Source organism: Alosa pseudoharengus, unplaced genomic scaffold (assembly GCF_046254945.1).
Source record: "Alosa pseudoharengus isolate Yale_2024_CS ecotype anadromous, Long Island Sound unplaced genomic scaffold, YU_APseudo_1.1 YU_APseudo_1.1_scf_9, whole genome shotgun sequence".
NCBI classification, from domain to species: domain Eukaryota; kingdom Metazoa; phylum Chordata; class Actinopteri; order Clupeiformes; family Clupeidae; genus Alosa; species Alosa pseudoharengus.
In genome coordinates, this window is record NW_027468881.1 from 11,194,869 (window position 1) to 11,217,462 (window position 22,594).

The 22,594-nt window shown below is 45.9% G+C and overlaps 2 protein-coding genes across 5 annotated transcripts in view; one reads left to right on the forward strand and one right to left on the reverse strand.

The window, feature by feature from the left end:
• LOC143115347 (uncharacterized) overlaps window positions 1–7,317 on the forward strand; it is a 30,464-nt gene extending 23,147 nt beyond the window's left edge. For both annotated transcript variants that reach the window (XM_076277316.1, XM_076277317.1), the window contains exons 2-3: window positions 3,089–4,767; window positions 5,385–7,317. In XM_076277316.1, the coding sequence (XP_076133431.1) occupies window positions 3,235–4,767; window positions 5,385–5,981 (2,130 nt within the window). In that variant the 5' untranslated portion in view covers window positions 3,089–3,234 and the 3' untranslated portion in view covers window positions 5,982–7,317. The remainder of the gene's footprint in view (window positions 1–3,088; window positions 4,768–5,384) is intronic.
• Window positions 7,318–7,414: 97 nt separating this feature from the next.
• Window positions 7,415–16,115, reverse strand: irf10 (interferon regulatory factor 10). Of its 3 annotated transcripts, none has more exons than XM_076277320.1 (9): window positions 15,895–16,115; window positions 15,111–15,284; window positions 14,713–14,902; window positions 14,377–14,450; window positions 14,032–14,074; window positions 13,790–13,888; window positions 10,992–11,378; window positions 8,425–8,543; window positions 7,415–7,964 (listed from the first exon to the last, which is right to left on the reverse strand). In XM_076277320.1, the coding sequence occupies exons 2-9, from the start codon at window positions 15,282–15,284 to the stop codon at window positions 7,881–7,883; spliced, it is 1,170 nt and encodes a 389-aa protein (XP_076133435.1). In that variant the 5' UTR covers window positions 15,895–16,115; the 3' UTR covers window positions 7,415–7,880. The 3 variants fall into 3 exon arrangements, with proteins under 3 accessions (XP_076133435.1, XP_076133434.1, XP_076133433.1); XM_076277319.1 differs by having other exon boundaries at window positions 15,814–16,115; XM_076277318.1 differs by having other exon boundaries at window positions 15,781–16,115.
• Between the last annotated feature and the right edge of the window lie 6,479 nt (window positions 16,116–22,594).

Consider the following 22,594-nt stretch of genomic DNA (forward strand, 5'->3'; position numbering starts at 1 on the left):
TCTCCTCCCTGCCCAAATGCCTGCCCCACTGCCGTGAGAATGCCACCTGCTCTTTTTTGTACAGACCACACCCCAACCATACCACTGCGCGCCCAACCAGCTCCGCCGCTATGGCTAGTTGGTTTTGGCTCCCGCACCAAAGTGCAAAACACTTGATATTGGTGAGATCAATGGTAATTCAATTGAGCCCTGACAGACTGTGCCAGCACTGATTGTTTAAAACGCGTCTGAGAGGGGAACCAGTGAGGAAGTTCCTCTGGGGGCTATTTCAGTTGAGTGGAGTTTGTAAAAAGAAAAAAAGAAAAGAGTCTGACAGGAGCAGCAGCAGCAGCAGCAGCAGCAGAGTGGTGGCAACATCCTGACCTCTCGCGTTACATGGACGTATCGATCCCTTCCGGAGAATGGCAGCCGCTGCACAGGGCGCCCGAGCGCCGCTTTGTGTGGAAACTTTCTGAGTCATAACCTAGATGATGCTGGAGGCTGCATGGTCAGCACCGGTGACCGGTGCAGAGGCAGCAGCGGCGTCGTCGTCTGTGAGAGGTCACCTCGGTGGATGTCAGCCTCTTCTGTCGCATGGGCGGCTTCATCTCTCTGTAAAGGACTCTTCGCCTCCGCGGATCACCTTGTCTCGTTGTATTGATCGGGCGAAGAGCTTTTTCAAAGAGCAGACAGTGAGTGAAACTAGAGATACAGAAGTAAGAGTTCTTTACAGTGAGCGGAGCTGGGGCTCCAAGACGCTAGAGAAAGGGACAGTTCGGGTGTCTCTGTGAGCAACTCCTGCCACTCAAGCATCCCTGACAGGGTTGTCTGTGGTTCCTCCAACTCGCCCACACATAGGTCCAACTCTTCTGCTCTTTGTCTTTATGTGTTGCCATTATTTATTCAAAAGTTGTGAAGATGTTGTCCAGAGGTCAGTTCGAGACCGCAGCAATGCCTCGCTGCCTTTTTTTTTTCCCTCCAAAAGTCCACCCACAAGCGTGTATCAGATGAATAGTGGATTGATTCATCTTCAGAGTGCATTTCCTTGTACAGAATCTCTTTTCATGGACATTAAACTAAAGACGAGAAGAGAGTGATAAGGGAAAGAAAAGAAAAACTCCCGAGCCAGTATCGTATCCCTGCGTAACCTCCCTCCCCCTTGCACAAGAGTGGAGTGAGGATGCATGGACTTAGTTTCCATAGCGACAGCTGCTAGGTGGCAGGGTTCAGTAGGGGCAGACGGAACGTTAGACTGAAGCACTGAAAAGGACCAGATGTGCCGGCGGCACTGTGCAGTCACATCAAAGTGTCTCATTTAGCGCATTCAGAGCATTTAAAGGCGCTCTGGAGAAGCCTCCCCCACACTCCACAGTGAATGAAACAAGGGTGCTTAACTACAAGCTACACCCTCTCTCTCCAGCCTACTTTTCCCTCCCCGCGCGCGCGCTCTCTCTCCCTCCCCTGCTGCCTCGAATCCCCTTCAGGCTCCGCGAGCATCTCTGCCACTACCACCACCACCACCACCATCATCATCTCCCTCTGCCCACGCCACGGACTCTCAATGCGGATGGTGATTTCGCCGTGGGGGTGTAAGTGTTGGGGAGGGAATGAGGAAGGGAGGGAAGGGGGAGGGAATGAGGGAGGGAGGGAGGAAGAGGGAAAGAAAAAGTAGTGACCGGCATGTTCCGTCGCTAGGGGAGCGTTGATTGGCAGCGAAACCCTGGAGTGTGGGCAGGGGGCGCTGAGTTCTTTATGTGGGGGGTGGTAGAGGATAGGGGTGGGGGTGGTGGGGGGTTCTATAGGAGGTGACTGTAGAGCCGATGTGTTTCCCAATATAGCTGAACAAGCAAGCGCACATTTTTGCTCTTCAAAGAGCCGCCTGATAACCTCCCGCTGTGCCTCTTGTGTGTGCGTGTGGGTGAATCTCTTTATGTTTGTGTATGCGTGTGTGTGTGTGTGTGTGTGTGTGTGTGTGTGGGCTACTCGTTCACCCATACATGGTCTCATCTGTAGATTCTGTATATGTGTGTGTTTGTGTGTTTGAATCTGTACTGTACTGCTGTGGGTGTTCACGTGTATGTGTGTGTGTGTGTGTGTGTGTGTGTGTGTGTGTGTGTGTGTGTGTGTGTGTGTGTGTGTAAGTGTCATTAGATCGGTAATGCATGCCCATTCGACATCACACCAATAATACAAGAGGTTTATATTTAGAACGCATCACAATTTTCGAGGGCTTGACAGGCGCCAACTGGCCCTTGTTTTCTCGCTGCTTAAGAGCTCACGCATGCAGCACCGTCAGACTCCAGCAGCCAACCGCACTCTCTCTGAGCAGACCAGGCGAAGAGACAGACTGAGACAGAGAGAGGGAGAGAGAAAGAGAGAGATATATAGAAAGAAAGAAAGAAAGAAAGAACGAGAGAGAGAGAGCATAGGAACTCCTCTTGCAGCTCTTACACCTTCATGTGCGAGCACAGGTTCCTCCGCGCCTAGTGATTACTGTGTAGACCTTAGAGTCTTAAACATTCAAATTCATTCACACCAACAAAGTGCTATCGTTCCCTCACATCTTGTCTCTTCTTCCTCTCCCTCCATATCTCTCACCTCACCCTCTCCACGGCATTCTCTCTATGGTATCTCCATCGTCTCGCTGCATGGCTTGCCTTCCTTAATTCTATACACTGTCTATCTATGTATTTCTTATTCTTTCTCATTGTTTTTGTTTTCATTTCCTTCTATCTTTTTATTCTCTCCTTCTATCCTTGCATCTTCTCTTCTTGTGGTCCTTCCTCTTCCCTTTGCTCTCTGTCTCTCTGTGTAACCCCCATCTCTGTTGTTTCATCTCACCCTCTCCTCTCTGCATTCTCCCCTGGCATCGCCCTCATCTCTCTATTCTACTTATCTTCTTTCACTTTATTTTATACATCGCAATCCAGGCTGTAGGTTTCTTATTCTTTCTTTTTTCTCTTCTTTCCACATCTATCCTCTGTTCTCATCTCTTCTTCTCTTCCTGTGGTCATTGCTTTTTTATCTCTCTCTCTTTCTCTCTCTCTCTCTCGCTCTACCTCCTTTACTCTGTGTGACTTTCTCTCTGTCTCTATCTCTCTCTTTGTAGGTGAGCAGACGTTTGGCGTGTGGTGAGCTGTGAGGAACGCGTGATGCTGTGCAGCAGAAGGGCGGCGTCCCTCTCTCTGATCCCGTCATTCTCCCCCGAAGCCCATGTGACCTAATCTCGGGCCCCACAGGCCAGGGGGGTGCCCCATGAATCCCACCCCAGACCGCGGCAAAGAGTGCCTCCCCCCGAAGAAGCGGGAGTCCCGGCAGGGCTCCTCGGAGCAGCAGCGCCCCCCGGAGGACGACTTCAAGCCCCCGGCACCGCTGCGGCCCCGAGCCCTGGCAGGGAGGCAGTCCGAGGGCAGGGAGAGTAGCGATGCCCCTCACTATGACAAAGATCTGCCCCCTCCGCCACCACCACCGGCCCCACTGCAACCCCTGCCCCTCCAGTGGCACGTGTCCTACCCGCCCCCGGCGTCTCACCCGTTCCTCTCCCCCGGTGACAGGCACAGCGCCATCTCCCCCTCCTGGAGGGACAGCCGGGTCCTGGACGTAGTGGACCCCCCCATCCCGCACCACTCACGCTGGCCCCCGCTGACCCTGCAGCCGCCGCTGTCCTTACCCTCTTACAAGAGCCACTATGCCTCGGACCGGGACGCGTGGCCCTACTTCAGTCGCCGGGAATACAGCCCTTCCTCCTTCTTCTCCCCAGCGCACCACCTCTTCACCCAGCCTGCGCCGCCCTACCCCACCGAGAGCCTCTCCGAGCGGCTCCGCTACCCGAGCAGAAGGCCCAACGGTTTGGACGGCCTGGAGGGTCGGCAAAGCTCCCTGGAGAGGGCACCCTCTGCTGGGGAGGGTGGCAACGACGGACGCTCCAGGCACGCGGAGGGCTTTCATACCAATGGGAGGAAGCGACAGCCGGAGGACACTGCGGGATCATCGCAGGCGAGAGGAACACTGTCCTCACGGGAGGGCCCCAACGCGCGCACCCCCCCGCAGGACCGGGACCGAGAACGAGATCGAGACAGACAGAGAGAAAGGGAGAGAGAACGAGAGCGAGAGCGTGAGAGAGAGCGAGAAAGAGACAGAGAAAGAGAGCGGGAGAGGGACAGAGAGCGAGATCTCCGCAGGACTCCCAAAGCCCCTCACCTCGCCGAATCACGAACCGCCAAGGTGGAGCCCCTGGGTCTGGGTGCCATCCAGGGGGCCGGGGCTCAGATCTACTACGCGCTGGGCTCCGTCTACCCCTCCCTCCAGCAGCAGACGCCCTCGTTCGCCTACCCGGCTCCCCTCAGCTCAGCGGGCACGCCGCCCTACACGCCCCCACACAGCAAGAGGAACTCCCAGCTCTCCCCCCTGGGCTCGCATCAGCACAACAGCCACGGCGCGGCCCAGGGGCCCGAGCACGAGTGCAACGAGGAGCTGGCCTCGCCCCCGAGCCCATACCGCGAGCGCGCCGTTCACGGCACCCATGGGGGCCCCGTCGGCGCCGAGCCGCACCTCCACCCCAACGCCGGCGCCGCAGCAGTCCTACCTCATTTCGCCAAGGGGTCCCTGATCGAGCTGGCCGGGGGCCGGCTGAAACGCGTGGAGGAGCTGCGCACCGATGACTTCCTGCGCAGCGCCGACATCTCGCCTGAGTTCCACCTGAGCAGCTGCACCGTGCTGTACATCCTGCCTGGCCCCACGCACGCCTTCAGCCAACTGCAGGTCCTGCTGGCCGACCGCAACACTCAGGTCAGTTCACTAGGGGGCCACCATTGTTGTTGCACCCAGAGATTTAAATCAGAATGAGATTTGAGAGTTGAGAGATGATATTTTTAAGTAGGTACACTCAATGAAATTGGTTCAGGGTAATGGTGTAACAGTGCAGACAATATATAGACAATATATCATACAATGTATAGACAATATACCAAACCACAACTGCCAAGGTATGAATGTAAAATTATTTAGTAAATAGAAAGGCTCTATCCACTTCCACTTCACAGATTTTATGGTGACATAACTCTTTCTTGAGGAGTGTCAAAAAGTTTATTTCTCATGGCTAATTAGTGCCCTCAATAGTTTGAGTTACACATTTAAAGAAATCCCTCTCACTACTTTCCACAATTGGGTAAGAGTATTATCTGATTTGATCTTCTCAGTTAAGAACAAGCAAGTGACCTGGCAATGTGGTACACACAAAATTACCCCTCAGTAGTGCTTTGTCTAAGAGCTTACTATGTCTTGTTTGTTAAGTCTGTTTTTCTGTTTGGTTTTGGCTTAATGGATTAATAATCTCCATTTCGGCATCACAGTGAGGCGCTGGTCGGGGGCAGCCTATTACCACTGCTTTGTTGTTTCATTGGCAGGAGTTACTCACAGTCTTAGTGGAGTATCCATTCTTTGTGCGCGATCGAGGCTGGTCTTCGTGCTGCCCGCAGAGAACCGGCCAGCTCTACGGTCTCGCCTGCCGCCAGCTGAATGCCGGGGACGTGTGCCTGGCGCTGACCCCGACCCCCGCACCCCTCCCTGGCTCCACCCTGGGCCCCCCGCCGCCCCGCTCCCGCTCAGGCTCCAGGGCCGCCCGCACGCACCACCACGGCCAGGCCTTGGGCAGCGCGGCGCCGACGGCCAATTCCAGCTCCAGCCCAGGAACAGAGAGGATGCCCCCTCCGCCTCCTCCTCCTCCTCTTCCTCTTCCTCCTCCCCCTACGCCTCCCTCCACCACCACCACCACCACCACCAACACCACCTCCACCTCCACCAACACCACCGGCAGCGCCTCCCACAGCGTTGAGAGGGGCCGTGAGGAGCGAGAGCCACGGCCTCGCAAGAGACGCTGGTCAGCCCCCGACCTCCCCCCGAATTTCATCCGAGAGGGGGAGCAGCAGGAGGAGGAAGGAGAGGACAGGGGGAGGACGCCCCCAAATTTACCTCAAGGCTCCAAACAGGAGAAACAACAATAGAAGCTCCCAGGCTTCCTCCTCTACCGACCACCTTCCCTTATACACACGTAAACCCACACACACCAGACACACACAGACACACACAGACACACACACACACACACACACACAGAAAGCCCACAGTGTGGTGTCCACTTCAGCGCCACCAGTTCCACACACTCACATCTGGCCAGCTGAGCAGGAACCGGGGCGGTGGCGCAGGAGGTTTCAGGTTAACTCAACATTACTATGGCCATCCTCAAGTGCGCATGAGCAAAGCCATGAAAACCAAGCCCACCTCCTCTGGGATTTTTCAAGACGGGGAGGGGGGGAAGGGGGTCACAGGAGGGGGAGCAGTTGTATATTTCCGTGCAAAGCAATGGGAGGGCGCCATGCTAGGAAATCCCAAAATGCACAAAAAGAGACAATTCAGTGAGACAATCAAATTCACCTGTCTGTGTCGCCACGCGTTTACTCAGATGACGTAGTAATGGTCGTTCCACGCTCACGGACAGTGTTTTCTGCAGGGTAACTATTTTCAAACAGTATTATTGAAGTTAATAACATCGGAGAGAGAAATGAAATATATAAATATATAAATATTACATATTACAGGTGTTACACAAATATGCTAAAGAATAAAAAGTCTAAATGAGTCAGTTGTTACTTTCGTACTGAAATTTAATTTTAACGCTTCTGAGCCGAATTCTGGCCGCGTGTCTGGACGGACGAGGTGAATGTATCAGCAACCTTTAGCCTTTTTTCTCAGTGTGGGTCAACACGCTCTTTTACCAACAGCATTACTGTCCGGTCTGGGTTCTTTCATTCTTTTAAACTGTTAAAGGGAAAAGACACTACTGGAAAACTCGGAAGATAAACGCCTCACGCTTCGGAGGCAGGGTGCAAATATCAGCCAATACCACCACACACCCCACCCCACCCCACCCACACACACACATCAGGTGTTTCCTTCCGCTTTTGTGATGCCGTGAAAAATGTCATTATGAGAACGTAAAACGGTGCTAATGACAAGTTGGAATCGGATGCTTTGTGAATAGGGCAGACCCCGCTGTACGCTTCTCTGTTGTCTTTAAGTTCATGTATGACCGAGCGCAGGGAGAAGAACAAAGGAATAGTATTCTGAACTCAGATACGGGTATCTCTTCTTGATCAAGCACACTCTTTCACTTTAGTTTTTTTTTTTTCGTTTTGTTTTGTTTTCTGTTGTTGTTGTTTTTCAAAAATACCGTTGTTACTATTTTCTTTGTAAATGTTATAGCTATAAAATTGTATATTTTTAAAATTGTGAAACTGTCATACAATGTTCGCTAGAGATTAAAAAAGCTTTATAGATTTACCTTGAATTATCACTGTTATTCTTACATACTCAAAGACCTAACATAGGTCTATGTGTCTGCACACTACACTGTAAGAAAGGAGATTCGTTTACAAGCTGATTGAGTAGGCCTATATTCAATTTATCAAGTAACAAAGTCAAAGTCTTCACAAAGAAATATGTTGATGTGAAAGAAGCAGAAATTCCTTTCATACAGGTCATTATAAGGGTAAAATTCAGGTTGCAATATATTCACACACGTGCTCTCTGATAATGATTTTTAGTCTAACACTTACACTTGGTAAAATCTTTAAACTATTAGGCTATTAATAATCACATTAGATTTGATCTCAATGATAAATGACATTAACAACACTAGCTGCACACTTGAATTTACATGTGTAATGCCAAAACACCTTGCTTCATCTGTCACATTTTGATAGTTTTCCCGGTCTAAGATATGCTGTTGAGGTATGTAGTTTGATGTAGCCACATAGGGGAGGCAATAAGTTCCATGTCTTTGTGTATAATGATGACTGTCCAGAACAAACAGTTGGGGTGGATGTCGTCCACAGACGTGGACCTCATGGTGCCTGAGGCTGCTGTGCCATCCCAGTGCTGGGCGGAGGCATCCGCAGAAGGAGCTCCTTGGCAAACAGTGGCACCACCTGCACAGAGAACCATGCGGAGTGACTTTGCATGAGAAACACGATAAATGTGTATATGGAACAAGTTTAGCTTACAGTGACAGCGTTGCAGTGGAAAACAAAACGTTCTTAATCAGCTGGCAGCTTCTAGGAGAATCCTCAGCGTTAAATGTAACTTCATAAGGTAATACTGTTCGAAATGGTGAGTTATGCTGCTCCCTAGTGGTGATAATGAAACATTGCACTCTAATGCTTGATTCAAATTTGCACATTTAGATGTCAAGCATGTTAGCCTATGATGTGATGTTGTGCAACATCTCTTGCTAATGTTTCTGAGAGTTAGGAAAGTAATGATTCATGTGTTAAAATATTTCTTTCAACTGACCTGACACATATTTATGCAGTTTATATTTTGTGCATCTAACAGTTTAACAAGTCAGAGTCACTGTCACCACACATTCGCACCTACACCAACACAAACCTGAGCTGTGATCAGCTTCTTGCTTTTCGGCACACCAGTCTCAGGAAACTCCTCCCCGAAGCAGAGATCGATCTTGTAGCAGGGCCTCGGCCCCTCGCCGCGCAGGAAGAGTTCTAATTCTGTGGTCAAAAAGGTGCAAAACAGAGAGTGAACGCAAGTAGAACCTCACGTTCCACTGTTCCACAAATGTGCACTCAAATAATGAAGTCATTACAGCTCAGTGAGCAGGCAAAATCACCCCCAACCACTAACCTCCATCAATAAATAGTTCTCAGTGACTCATTTGAATCAATAGATAATCAATGTTAATCAATACTTCACTTTATGACATTTATTATGCAATGAACACAAAACCATACAAGTGCATCTCAAGAAAATAGAATATCATGGAAAAGTAAAAAAATTGTTTTAAGGACCGTTCGTTATTTATAAACGGGACCACCGGAGGGTTTTGAATGCTTCAATCAAAAGTTGCATAACCCTCCGCTGCCTGCAAGAACATTTTCAACGACCCTCCAGCAGCATTTTCAAAAAAGACATGACCCTCCCCGGCCAATTGTCAATACCTTCCGCCAACGCTTTTAAGCGCTGTGAAAACACATCAACTTAAGCTGTCGTTCTAAAATCAACCTCTGCTTTCTGATCTTACACATTACACTTCACCAAGATGGTGGCCATTTCAGTAGATTTACTCACTAACATTGTTGTGGAAACACAATAAGCATGGAAACTAAATGCACAACTGCATTAGCCTACTTGAAATAAGTTACTCCTCTAGTAAGTATTCACATGAAATAAAACAATAAAACATTGAGACCATTCAACAAAGCACACTGGGTAATAACAAATTCAACACATGAACTTGTTGCTATGGACTCGTCTCTAGGCTTCCTCAGTCATTGTAAAGCTGCCGAAGCTGAACATTATCCAAAACTCAATTTCTCAGTCAATTTGGGAGCTTGCTACACTCCTTCCTTCTCAAATGACTTGAAAAGGCCGTTTGCACAATTTCACAAATAATCACAGGGACCGAAAAATACCTAACATGCCAACTTTTTCCGGGTTTATCATTTGAACTTTTCCCCGCTGTCTTGCCGTTTTAATATTTTCCCGTAGAATATCCCATATTACTGTAATATACTCATAACATTAGTCCTGCATTCTGGCCTGTCTCTGTGTTGTCCTGTTGTTACCCCTTGCCCTTCCAGTGAAACAGATGTATTCAAATCATCGTTTTGCTTGCTTAAATGCAAACTCAGAGTGATGTTAACCTAGGCCTATTTAAGTTAACGACGTGGTTGTCGTGAGAGCACGATTCATTGGCGCTTGCAGTGTTCGGCCGTAGGCTATGTCTACGTGCGCACCTGCAAGTCTACTCAGCTACGAGTAGACAAAGAATTCCCCCTGTATATTTACTCCAAGTTGGCCTACCATAACTTACCAACTCTACACTGTAGATCATAAACTGGCTATTTATATGACCAATGTATTTGTTCAACTTTATGAAGCAGAATTACGCACTGCTACTTGGAATGTAATACATTTTTGTTGGCAGGAGAGAGAATGACAGCGATTAACAAATTGCACTTGTTGCTGGTTACCAATAAATAGGGCCTACTATATATTTTTTTGCAAACAACAAAAACAGAAAGGATTGAGACAGCAAAGCTAGAGATGGGCAGGAACAAGGTCAATTGGTAGAAATGCTTGTCAAAACGTTAGGAGCTGGATGTGTGGATGAATGAAGCACAAGTATGCTTTATGTTAAGCATGCACACTGTTTAAAGTTAGGCTACACGGTAAACTACAAGTAAACCAAAGTTAAATTTAGCTTTTTTAGGGCTGGATAAAGTTGACCAAATGGATATAGGCTGTTAGGCGTGAATAAAGTAGGCTACTTTGTTGCTCCAACCCTTCCAACGTTAATGGGGACGAATGTTGACATTTTCCGTATTTTGCGTGAGAAACCCGGGAAATCTCCCGTATTTTCATTGTTCAATGTTGCTATGGAACGAAAGAGAACGTTATGGCGACAGAAATCAACAATCAAACAAGCCACTTTGATTTTTTGCTGTTTTCATTAATACAAAAGATGGGTGACCCCCCTCCTAGACAAAAAAAAGTTAGGTGACCCTCCCCTCAACAAAGAATAAAAAGACATGACCCTCCCCTATTTTCCTCCGGTGGCCCCGTTTATAAATAACGAACAGTCCCTTACTTCCATAATTTATTTCAAAAAGTTTAAACTTTCATATAATCTAGATTCATTACACATATAGTGAAATATTTCAAACCTTTTTTTGTTTTAATTTTGATTATTCTAATCTTACCGCCTATGGAAATCGAAAATCCACTATCTCAAAATATTAGAATAAAGAATTTACAAAATAGAAATGCCGACCTGAGAAGAGCTCTAATTAGCTAATTAAGTCAAAACACTGGTAATGGTTTCCTGAGCCTTTTCCACGATACTCTCATTTTTTGAGATGCACTGGTACAACAGGATGGACCAGTTAAAAAACCAGTCCATCTTGTCCTTCAGTTTAGCTGCCCCCTTCCTCACCCACCTCGCAGGAAGCTGGGCATGTTCAGCAGCTTGCCGGTCCTCTCCCTGTCCAGCTTGTTGGGCTGGTCCTTGTGCTCGGCCAGAGGCCCGCCCCAGTACACGCGGCCCTGGCAGAAGCGCTTGATGAAGACCCCGTCCGGCGCCATCCACACCAGCACGCCCCGTTCCAGGTGGGGCAGGAGGCGGCTCATGGCGTCGGCCATGCCAGGGGGCAGCTGGAATCTGTCTACGGGGGGGAAAAAGACACGCTGGGCAGCGCAGGGCCCGTAGATGCGCTCACTGCCCACCGGCACGGTGCCATGCAGGATGAAACAGCCGTCCTGGGAGTGGCTGACAACCTCCTCCACCATCTGGCCCTGGTAGAACACTCGCACCCGCAGTCGGAAATCTGCACACATGCACACACACACACACACACACACACACACAGGTAAACCAAAACATACCTACACATACACACAGGGCCGTAGTCACCATAGACATTGAGGGGGACGTGTCCCCCCCAATATTCAAATATGACCAAAATGTCCCCCCCAATATTCGGACATAGAAAAATAAAGAAAGAATAAAGCGCTATACAAGCCCTACAGGAAACCAACACGTATCTGAAATGTAATCAAACGTAAATAACGCACAAATTAGTGATGGTTCCAGAGTAGCCTACACCCCTGAGTGGTTTGTCCTGGTGATTTTCCGTTTTTTGTTAGTGTGCGTGCGCTATCAAAAGCTTCCATTTACTGCACCCTACTGCGGTGAGGTAGGGCTGTCAACAATATCGCAAAAGCTACCGGTACAATTTTCACAAAACTTCTTGGAAAGGTGTAGCACAGGCTAAGGAAATCCCATACATGTTTGGAGCCGATCAGACTGAAAGGGAACATTTTCCATATTGTAGCCTATTCTCGCAATGATAGCGAAAGTGAAACGTTTTATTTTAAATGATGAATTTGTGCAAGCCTGTGTCATTTCTTTCACGTCTTTCAACATAAATAATGCATTCATATGCTCGTAGTAATGCCAGAAATTACCGTGTATAGGCCTCTTAGAAAAGATTGTTGCATCTTGCATATTATTTAGATGCGCACTCAATCGCGCATCCATGCAGGCAAAACGTGATCAAATGTGGCGACGTTTACAATACGTGATAGCCTACAGTTAATGTGAATCGCGGACAATAACCAAAGAAAGGAATTTGCACCTCCATTTACCAATTAAAGGCTGTAGTAGGCCTAGTGTTTCTACATGTTGGCACAAAACGTCATTTCTGTCAGAAGCCAGTCTATAATGCATACAGGGGTAACATGAGGTGAGTCAGACAGAAGAGGGGCCTATCTTAGTAGCCTATTCCTGAATCCTGTCCCTTTCAAACTACGTTAAAATTGTATGATTAGCCGCCAGCATAATAAAATCTAAATTAAAAGACAAAATCTTATTAGGCTCCAAACCTATGAGTATAATCCTTAGTTTAAAAAAAATCTTCAGGTTTAAATAATAAGTCAAAGAACCACATTCTGTGTAATATAGAGGTTATCATAAGATGAGTTTGGAATAACCTAATTGACTGACCTAACTAACGACTTGTTTGTGATTTTTAATAATATTTTTGCATGGTAGGAAATGTATTGAAATTCTGTTTGGGGGTCCCTCAGACCCCACCACAGATTTGGTCCCCCCCAATGTTGACATCATGACTACGGCCTTGCATACACATTAAAATATAAAACTGAAGAGCAGGCCTACTCTGTCTTCCTTAGGATTCAAGAGAGCAGCCTACCAGCTATAGCATAGTGCTGTCATGGACTTTTCATGTGCCACGCCGTACAACTCCCCCCCCCCCCCTCCTCTCTCCTCTCTCCCCTTTTCTCTTTCTCTCAACTCTCCCTCTCTTGCCTATTCTCACTATGATTTACTGTAACAATATATAGTACCACTGTTTACTTATTGACATTAACTATGTTGATTTTCAGTAATACTAACCCACTCTACATTTCTCTTTCTTCCCCCTTACTGTACCTCACCTGTGAGGTATATCATCACCAGTCATCAACCATCCGTGTGCCTGGACCTCCTCTCACCCATCCCACCTGAAGTCCCATCCTCGACTGCCCTATTACTGTCCCCCTATCTGGATTCCTGGCCCGTACAGCTCCATCACCTGCCTATGACAACTCTGCCCGGATTCCTGGCCCGTCTGCCGACCCACCACTTGCCCCCTGCCAACTCTCTTTCCCTGGACAATTCCAACACCGGACTATTTGCACTTTCTCTCACTAAATCATGATTAATGCATTATCATACCGGATATGTAATCATCCCACCTCTTATAACTTTCACAGGTGCTTTAAACACCATGTCCTATTCTCCACACCTGACTGTCATATGCATTTGTCATATGTACAGACCTTACTGTCCGTATTGACCCTAGGCAGATGGGTCAGGCCCTTGAGTCGTGGATCTGCTCGAGGTTTCTTCCTATATGTATCTCCAATTCTAGGGAGTTTTTCCTCGCCCCTGTTACCCATGGGCCTTCTTTCTTTCTTTTCTTTTCTTCCTCTTTTCCTTCTCTGATTGCCTACATTCTGTAAAGCGCCATGATACATGTGTAATGTTTTGGCGCTCTATAGGCACAATAAATTGAAATTGAAATTGAATTGTATATGCCATATTTTTCTAGCTACAGTCCAAAATCTACAAGTTACCAGGCACTGATGGAACTATCTGAATCATATGTTTTATCGAATATACAGATGTAGTTCTTTGCATCATGTGAACACACTCTGAACTGAAGTGTAACCTCACCTGAGATCTGTAGCTCTGTAGACAGGATGGCTCTGCTAACTGGTCTCCTAGTTTCCAGCTTTACAACGTGCAGTTGTGGCTGTCCCTCAACCTGGCTCTCTGAAAACATACATTTCAAATATCTTGACATTACTATGTCTTGCTCCAACATTACAATAGGGTAAAATCCTCATTCGTTATCAGTTATTTGTTATTTAGAAAATAATATGGATTCCAGTATGCAAGTGAGGGAGGACACTGACCTCTGACTGGTCCAGTCTTTCCGGTGGATCCATTGGCACCACACTACACAAGAGGAAATACCAGAAGTTTAGATGTTTATACATTCTGCATTATGTCTATATGTTTATTATCATGGTGAATTGGTGAAAGGGTGAGGGCTTCAACTAAGTTAATTATCATGGGGGCTTCGAGGGATGCAAATTATATTGTGGCCCTAAGGTGTCCAGCAGATGGCGACAAACTAAGACACATGTGTTAACCATTGCTGACGAGCATGGAAAGTGGGGATTTCCAAGGACAGAAACTAAACTACACCATTAGTGGAGGAGTGTGGAGTAGAGTGTACACTTGAATTCTGCTCTAACCTGAGGACTGGCTAGATGAACACCTGTTGCTGTAACTGCAGTAGCCTGTAGTATCACTGGGTTTCCCTGTGAATCTGAAAAAGAGAACGAGAAAAGGGGAAGCGACCACTTCGATTTATTTAGACAGGGAAATAGTTGAGAAGGATGTGTAGGCCTAGGCTATGTAGCACCTCTGTCTCTCCCTCTCTTGTGATATCGAGAATGAGGGCAACACAGGCCAATGGCTCTTGGCTAAACATAACCTTCCAGTAGCCTGCCAGTAGGCTATGTGACATTTACTGAGAGCGTACAGATTAAAAGTATGTTGAAGATAGCTTACTGAGTAAATGTGGTTACCTGCAGGCTGGTTACTGTCTTGTAGAATCCGATACACTTTATAAGGTTCAGAGATGTCCAGCTGACTCCTTTCAGGTACCTCCTGAAAGTCAGTGCTCTTGTTGAGGGCACAACGCAGACGAGTCTTCCACACCGAGGGGTCTGCTTTGTCTTTGCCCTCTCGATATTTACCCTTGTATATGGCCCACGCCTGCAGAACGAAAACACTACAGAGTATAAGGGACGGGGACAGACGTGATGCAGAAATCTGGTCTTTCACAGGTTGTCAAAAAGAAAGACTAATTCATTGTCAACGAAAGATAAGTCTAGATACAGGAGAACTCTTTATGGTAGGCCTGATTCTCTGTATGTTTTAATACGAAACAAAGCACCCAAAGATAGGGGCTTTGATCTCTCACCTTGAAAAGCGCCGCGTCTTCGTTTTGTCTATAGTCTTGCTTGGCGGCATGCTTCCAAGGAATTCTGAACATGGTTTTCTCTTGGTTTTCCCAGGTTAAACCTGCGTATCTCCCACTATCTATTTGTGCAATCAACCATTCTTTCAGGCGCATATTCCTTACGTTTTCCTCCATCTTAAATAGTAAAATAAAATAAAAAAGAATTTATGTAAATCTAAGTTACCTGGAAGTTCAATCAGTCATAGGCTAAATAAAATTATTACAAATGAGAAATTCATATTTAGCAGCACTCCGCCTTGATGAATTCGCCCAATTTTCCCAATAAATTAGCCTAATGTTGATAAATCAACTTTAAGTTCACTCCATGTCTTTTAAAATTGGCTACGACGATTTGATAAACTGCTCAATGCGCAACAAGTGAAAGTAAAAGCAAGATCTTGTCTAAGCGCTTTCGGTTTCCTGTCGGATCACGCTTTATTTCAAGTCCAAGTACAGTGGTATTAACCTTAGCCAATAGGCTATAGGCTTTTGTAAAGATTTTGATGAATTAAAATGGCAAATTCGTAAGAAAACTTTTAAATGACCGGGTAACTTAAACCCTGATCACATTGAGCCTATCAAAATTGATTTGTCACAAGTGTCACAAATAACTACACGTTGATCAACTAACCTCTTCTTCGTTGTTAGCTTATGGACGACTTACCCACGCAAATCCATTTTATAATGCATTATGATCGATACAACACAAATGTAAGACATCTAGTTTTTCAACTAGGCTACTTGCCTAGTGCGCGAGTTATGACTCTAAAACTCCATACATTACACTTTAGCCTAGGCTATTTGTTGTGCCGCTCGACAGTCAATCTTTCCATTTCCAGACGTCAGATCTGTCGGCTATTCAACAAGAGGTCGGGAGACGCTGTTTCGTTTTATCCAGAAATTAGTCCTTTCAGGTACCAACTTAATTTCCGACTAAAAGAAACTGCACATGCTCCATGCATGTCACTATGATGCATCGCGCTGATAGCTCCTGCGCTCACACATTTAAATAGCTGATTTGACTGCTCTTATATTGCTACTGCAGGGACACCTAACTGAAAAAGATAAACTATGATGTATGAGTAGGCTACAAGTAAGCTACTGGTACTGTACAACTTGCTTTTACTTATACATATATATATATATATATATATATATATATATATATATGTTGTACAGTACATACATTTCCATTCCACTCCATTATAGACAGAATACCATCTGAGATCATTTGCATTGTTTTTTTTTTGTTTTTTTTTAATCGTGGCAGCAGTTTTCAGATTACATTATGTGCTTACATAATTGCAAAAGGGTTCTTGAATGTTGTAGAAAGAAATGGCTGATCTTTAATAAAAATATATCTACATTGCCCATTATCAGCAACCATTCATCCAGTGTTGCAAAGGCACATTCTGTTTAATCTGATATAATTTTAAAAGGCTAACTGAGAAAACATTGGAGGACTAAAGTTGGGCTGTTTAAAATGTAGTCTACTTAACTAAACTTCGCCTGTGCTCAAACCAACTAGGTCCTACTTGTTACATTTAGATGCACGCACGCACACACACACACACACACACACACACACACACACACACACACACACACACACACACACACACACTGTCTATAGCATATATATGTATGTGTTAATTCCTGTATAGGCTATAGGCTATAGCCATGTGTGTGTGTGTGTGTGTGTGTGTGTGTGTGTGTGTGTGTGTGTGTGTGTGTAAAATTAGGTTTCACTCCAGTGTTTCCTTCGACTTGACCACACAAGCACCATAAATTCAACTTGTGGTAGGTTGTCTTGGAGAAAGGAACAAAACAAAAACAGATTTGTTGTGCCACTGGATGACTTTGAAGCCTGTGGAATGTGCATCACCACGCCACCAGTTACAAAGCAGTAGCCTGTTTTTCTGCGATTGCTGATTGACTTCGATTTAGCCTGGGTGACTGTCCAAAGTCTGGAATCAATTAAGAATTTACTATCCCCGCAGAAGATATTCAGAAAGGGCACCTCTCCTTTGCATTTCTATGACTCATTACTACCGATTCTTCTGCAATTTAAATACAATCTCCAGCCATTTTCCGAGGTGAATCATTTCATTATGTGCACATAATGAAAGAAGAGAACGACCTCATTTTACAAAGGTTACATTTTCTCACCCCCCACTCATAGTAGAGTATGTTCATGTTCATCCTCCTCCTCGACCGCAGTGTGGAGGACTGGTCGACACAAACCCCTCCTACATCCTGATTATGAAAACCAAATCTGAAAGTGAAAGTGTGTGTGTCGGGGGGACTGTTCTAGAAACACTATGGAATCTGTATCAGCTAGCTGTCTCGGTCATAACAGAGGGTTGTAAATCACTCATAAAATTTTCACATTGAGTAAGTCATAAACACATGCAAAACATGTGCTCATCCAAAAAAAGCAAGCAATTCTTTCTAAAACTTTGTAAGTCAGTATTTTCTTTAGTAGAATGAATGAATCATGAACATTTAAATGAAAACCACTGTGACATTAAGGGAAAAACATTACCACAGGTAAATATATGTATAAAAGCTATGTCCAAAATGTTAATACAATAATGGTACTGGTAATGGTACATAAGTATTTACTTATGTCATCTTAATCAGTTAATGAACTGTGATCAGTTCATGCCTGGCACAGGCCAATAAGAGTTGATTTCACTTGTGTCATCTGATAAAGGGGTAGTAATCAGTTCATGCATGGCACAGGGCAATAATAGTGTGCGTATGACTTGAGATTGTTCTACATTTTCTCAGAGTTTCCAATGAACTACCCTTAACTTCACAGCACCTGATAAAAGGAAGCTTAAACTATCAATGTTACATGAACCTTCTCTTTAAAAAGGCATTAGATTAATTTAGAAAGTTCAATACAGCAGTCAAGCAGACACAACAACCCCCCACATCACCGGATGTAAAATTCCTAGAATTCTCCAAATTCACCCACTCTCTGTTTAAAGACACACTCACTCTGTTTAGACATGAGCCTGTGACATGACATCTGTGATGTGCCTCATGTGTGATGGCTGGCTAGCAACCGACTCAATTAAACCACAATAGAACAAGAATTATTTTTTTTATATAGGCTTTAGTACTAAAACAACACACACACACACACACATGCACGCACGCATGCACGCACGCACACACGCACGCACGCACGCACACACACACACACACACACCACACACACACACACACACACACACACACACACACACACACACACACACACACACACACACACACACACACACACACACACAATAAAATAAAATAAAAACGGAGAGCAAGTGTGCAGACCTTCTCTGTTACATTGAATGTTAATGTTTGAAAAATAAAAAGGCTTATTTCATTGACAATCAGATCTGAATTGAGGGTCACGTCTGTTGCATCTCTGTTCTGTTGCATCTCTGTTTTACTGCAGCTCAAGTCTTTTCCTGCTCCTTTTTCTGGCCAAAGCATGTTTTGGGGACACCTGTCACAGCAGGTTCCAAAGAGAAAGACTAAACTAACCTATGGCAAAAACAGCAAGTCATTGCAGATTTGTGGAGGTTGATCACGGTGATAGAGGTAAAATGCCTTTACTTCCTTTCCTCATATTTTAAATTGTCTTTTTCTCTACCTTAGTTGACACAACGTACCATATGGGGCGGTGGTAGTGTAGTGGTTAAGGAGCTGGGCTAGCGTGCAGTAGCCTGAATGGTTCAATTCCCGGCTTCCACCGTAGTGCCCTTGAGCAAGGCACTTAACCCCAAGTTGCTCCGGGGACAATGTGATCCCTTGCAATATAGCTGACATATGTAAGTCACTTTGGTCAAGAAGTGTCTGCTAAATGTAATGTAATGTAACAACAGCACCACTGAGTGGTGAGGACAAGGAAGAGGAAATAGCAAACCAATGGCAAGACATTTAAATAACCCTCATAAATCAATAATGCCCCTGATTATGGTTATCTTGTCGTAAAAGTATATTTTAATATAAATTATACCTCACTATGCTAGAGGCCAATGAATATTGTCTCAAAATGGGGATTGTCGTTGCATATCACAGCTGTAAACAGGAGAAAGGCTGAAACTTCTCACATCTCTCTTGGTCTCTTAAAACAGGGGACTTCTACCTGTTTCTTCTTGTTCTCACATTCCGCCTTGGCCACAGTCTTACACATGCCCCCCCCCCCCCCCCCAACACATGCTAATCTGGGACTGTTTTACAGAACACAAAGTCAGAGTGAGTGCTGTGGTCCACTCATTACAATACCACCACTCAACACGAGAGAGAGAGAGAGAGTGTGTGTGTGCGCATGCGTGCGTGTCTGTGTATGTGTGTGTGTGTGTGTGTGTGTGTGTGTGTGTGTGTGTGTGTGTGTGTGTGTGTGTGTGTGTGTGTGTGTGTGTGTGTCTGTGTGTGTCTGTGTGTGTGTGTGTGTGATTCAGTCATTTAGCAATGTAATCTTAATGACTACAGACCTGTCGCTCTAACATCACATGTGATGAAGACAATGGAGCGACTCGTCTTAGGTATGCTCAGACCCCAGGTACGCCATGCACTAGACACGTTACAGTTTGCATACCAGGAGAAAGTGGGCGTGGACGATGCCATCACTTATCTTCTACACAGGACACATTGTCATCTGGGGAAAAGTGCTGTGAGAATCTTCTTCTTTGATTTCTCAAGTGCTTTTAACACCATCCAACCCCTCAGACTGGGAGACAAGCTCTTGCAGATGGGTGTGGACGCTCACCTGGTAACCTGGATCACAGATTACCTGACGGAGCGACCACAGTTCGTCAGACTGAAGAACTGTCTCTCTGACACTCTGATCAGCAGCACCGGAGCGCCACAGGGAACTGTGCTCTCTCCAGTCCTGTTCACCTTGTACACATCTGACTTCCGCTACAACACTGAATCATGCCACATGCAGAAGTTTTCTGACGACACTGCAATTGTGGGGTGTATCAGGAACGGGCAGGAGGAGGAGTATAGGAGCCTGGTGGAGGACTTTGTGCAATGGTGCAAACTCAATCATCTCCAACTCAATACTTCAAAGACCAAGGAGATGGTGGTGGATTTCCGCAGATCTAAGCCCACTCTATTACCAGTCTCCATTGATGGGGTCAATGTCGAGGTGGTAAGCACCTACAAGTACCTGGGTCTCCACCTGGACAATAAACTGGACTGGTCAGCCAACACTGGCGCACTCTACAAGAAAGGGCAGAGCAGGCTGTACTTCCTGAGGAGGCTGCGCTCCTTCAATGTGTGCAGCAAGCTCCTCAGGATGTTCTACCAGTCTGTTGTTCAGGCAGTAGAGCCTGATCAGCTGGAGACTTCGCTCACTGCCTTGCACAACAGACAGACTGAGAAAGTCATTCATCCCCAGGGCCATTGAACTGTTTAATGCATCACTTAAGGGAAGAGGAGAAATAGACTTCACCGCATAGTCTGTCTGCCTCTTCACCACCTCCAATGTCTTGAACTGTCTGTCCACTAGTCACTTTACATTTGTCTTCTGCCTAACTGTTTGCGTTCTGTATTAGCACATATGCACAACCCCTCCCTCCATGCCACATACCTTTCTTAATATAGTTATTTATATATAGATATATAGACTTTATTCTTGCACTGTTGCACTGTTTGACTTACTCATTTGCACCATCACCATGACACTCATTCACACAGAGCACCTTACCTTACCTTATGCACTGAGAACCACAGGCTCAGTCCCTGCTTCAGACATTGCAAGCGCACCTGATTGATTTTTCACCCACTATGTGGATACTGTTTTTTAGAATGGATTTTGATTAAGTTTTATTTAGTATAATTTGTATTTTGTATATTTCGTATATTCTTTATCTTCTACAGTCCTTATTGCTTAGTTGTGTTTTTTATATTATATACTTTTAATTACTTTTTCTGCTGTTATTGAATGTGTGTGTGTGTTGTCTGTATGCTACTGTGACGTTGAATTTCCCCTAGGGATCAATAAAGTATATCTATCTATCTATCTATCTATCTATCTATCTATCTATCTATCTATCTATCTATCTACAGTATCTAATCCATAAACTATTACAATGAAATTGACAAACCACATTGTGTGGTTCTCATTCACATCTAGCCATTACAGAGCATTATCATACTGTAGCATCCTCTGCACTATGTGCTGAAGTGTTTTTGTTATTTTTCAGAGTGGTGGTGGAAGTGTCTATACATGCATGGTGCATGTATGTGTGTGCATGTGTGTGTGTGTGTGTGTGTGTGTGTGTGTGTGTGTGTGTGAGAGTGTGTGAGTATATCTGTCTCTTTCTGCCCCCCCCCCCATCAGTATGGCGGGTTGTGAGGTAACTCAACCAGACCTAGGGGTCATTCGCTGGCAGCACACCCACACACCCAAAGGAAGTGAGAGTGAGAACAGGCACTGAAAGACAGCTGCACCTCGCAACAGTACCATTGCCAGGAAAGAGGAGTGTGTGTGTGTATGTATGTATGTATGTGTGTGTGTGTGTGTGTGTGTGTGTGTGTGTGTGTGTGTAAGAGAGAGAGAGACAGAGAAAGAGAGAGAGGGAGAGAGAGTATGTGTTTCTGTGTGCGTTTGTGTATGTGTGTGTGTGTGTAGGGGGGTGTTCTAGTCTGACGGGTGCTAACATAGGGTTGTGGTATAAAGGTCGTACTGTAGTGGAGTTATGTGTGTGTGTGTGTGTGTGTGTGTGGGGGGGGGGTGTATATGAAAGATTGAGGTGGGGTGTAAGGGTTGAGGGTGGCACCCAACATACAGAGAGGAAACTTACACCCACATTACCTCTCCATTAACCTTTGCCCCCCCTGTGTTGCCTCGAGAGGAGGGCAGATTGATGGAGACCAGAGCCAAGGGGTCTCAGCGGAGAGGAGAGCGACGAGGAGAACGAGGAAGGTGTAAGGGCACCGGAGCCTCCAGTTCTCTGAAAACCTGCCCCCCCCCATCTCCACAACCACCACCACTACCACCACTCACACACCCCCAGCCCCAGCCCTAAACACCCTACCCCACCCCACCCCAGCCCTAGCCCCAGCACTGTGAGTGGAGAGGCGAGAGGAGCGGAGCTGAGTGGAGAGGAGGGTGCGCCCCGTGACCCCAGCGCACACACATGGTCCACATTTGCGAGTCTGCGGGTGGTATGGACTGCTAATCCGAAACAGCCTCTGCAATAAACAGGATGTTGGAGAGAGGAAAGGAGAGAGAACTGACAAAAAAAAAGAGAGAAAGAAAGAGAGAAGGGAGAGAATGGGAAAGTGAGAGAGAGAGCGCAGTTTGAAAGAGAGAGAGAGAGAGAGAGAGAGAGAGAGAGAGAGAGAGAGAGAGAGAGAGAGCAAGTGAAAGAGAGGTGCCAGACTTAGTAAATAGTTCAGATGAGGCTCTGTGTTGAGTAACC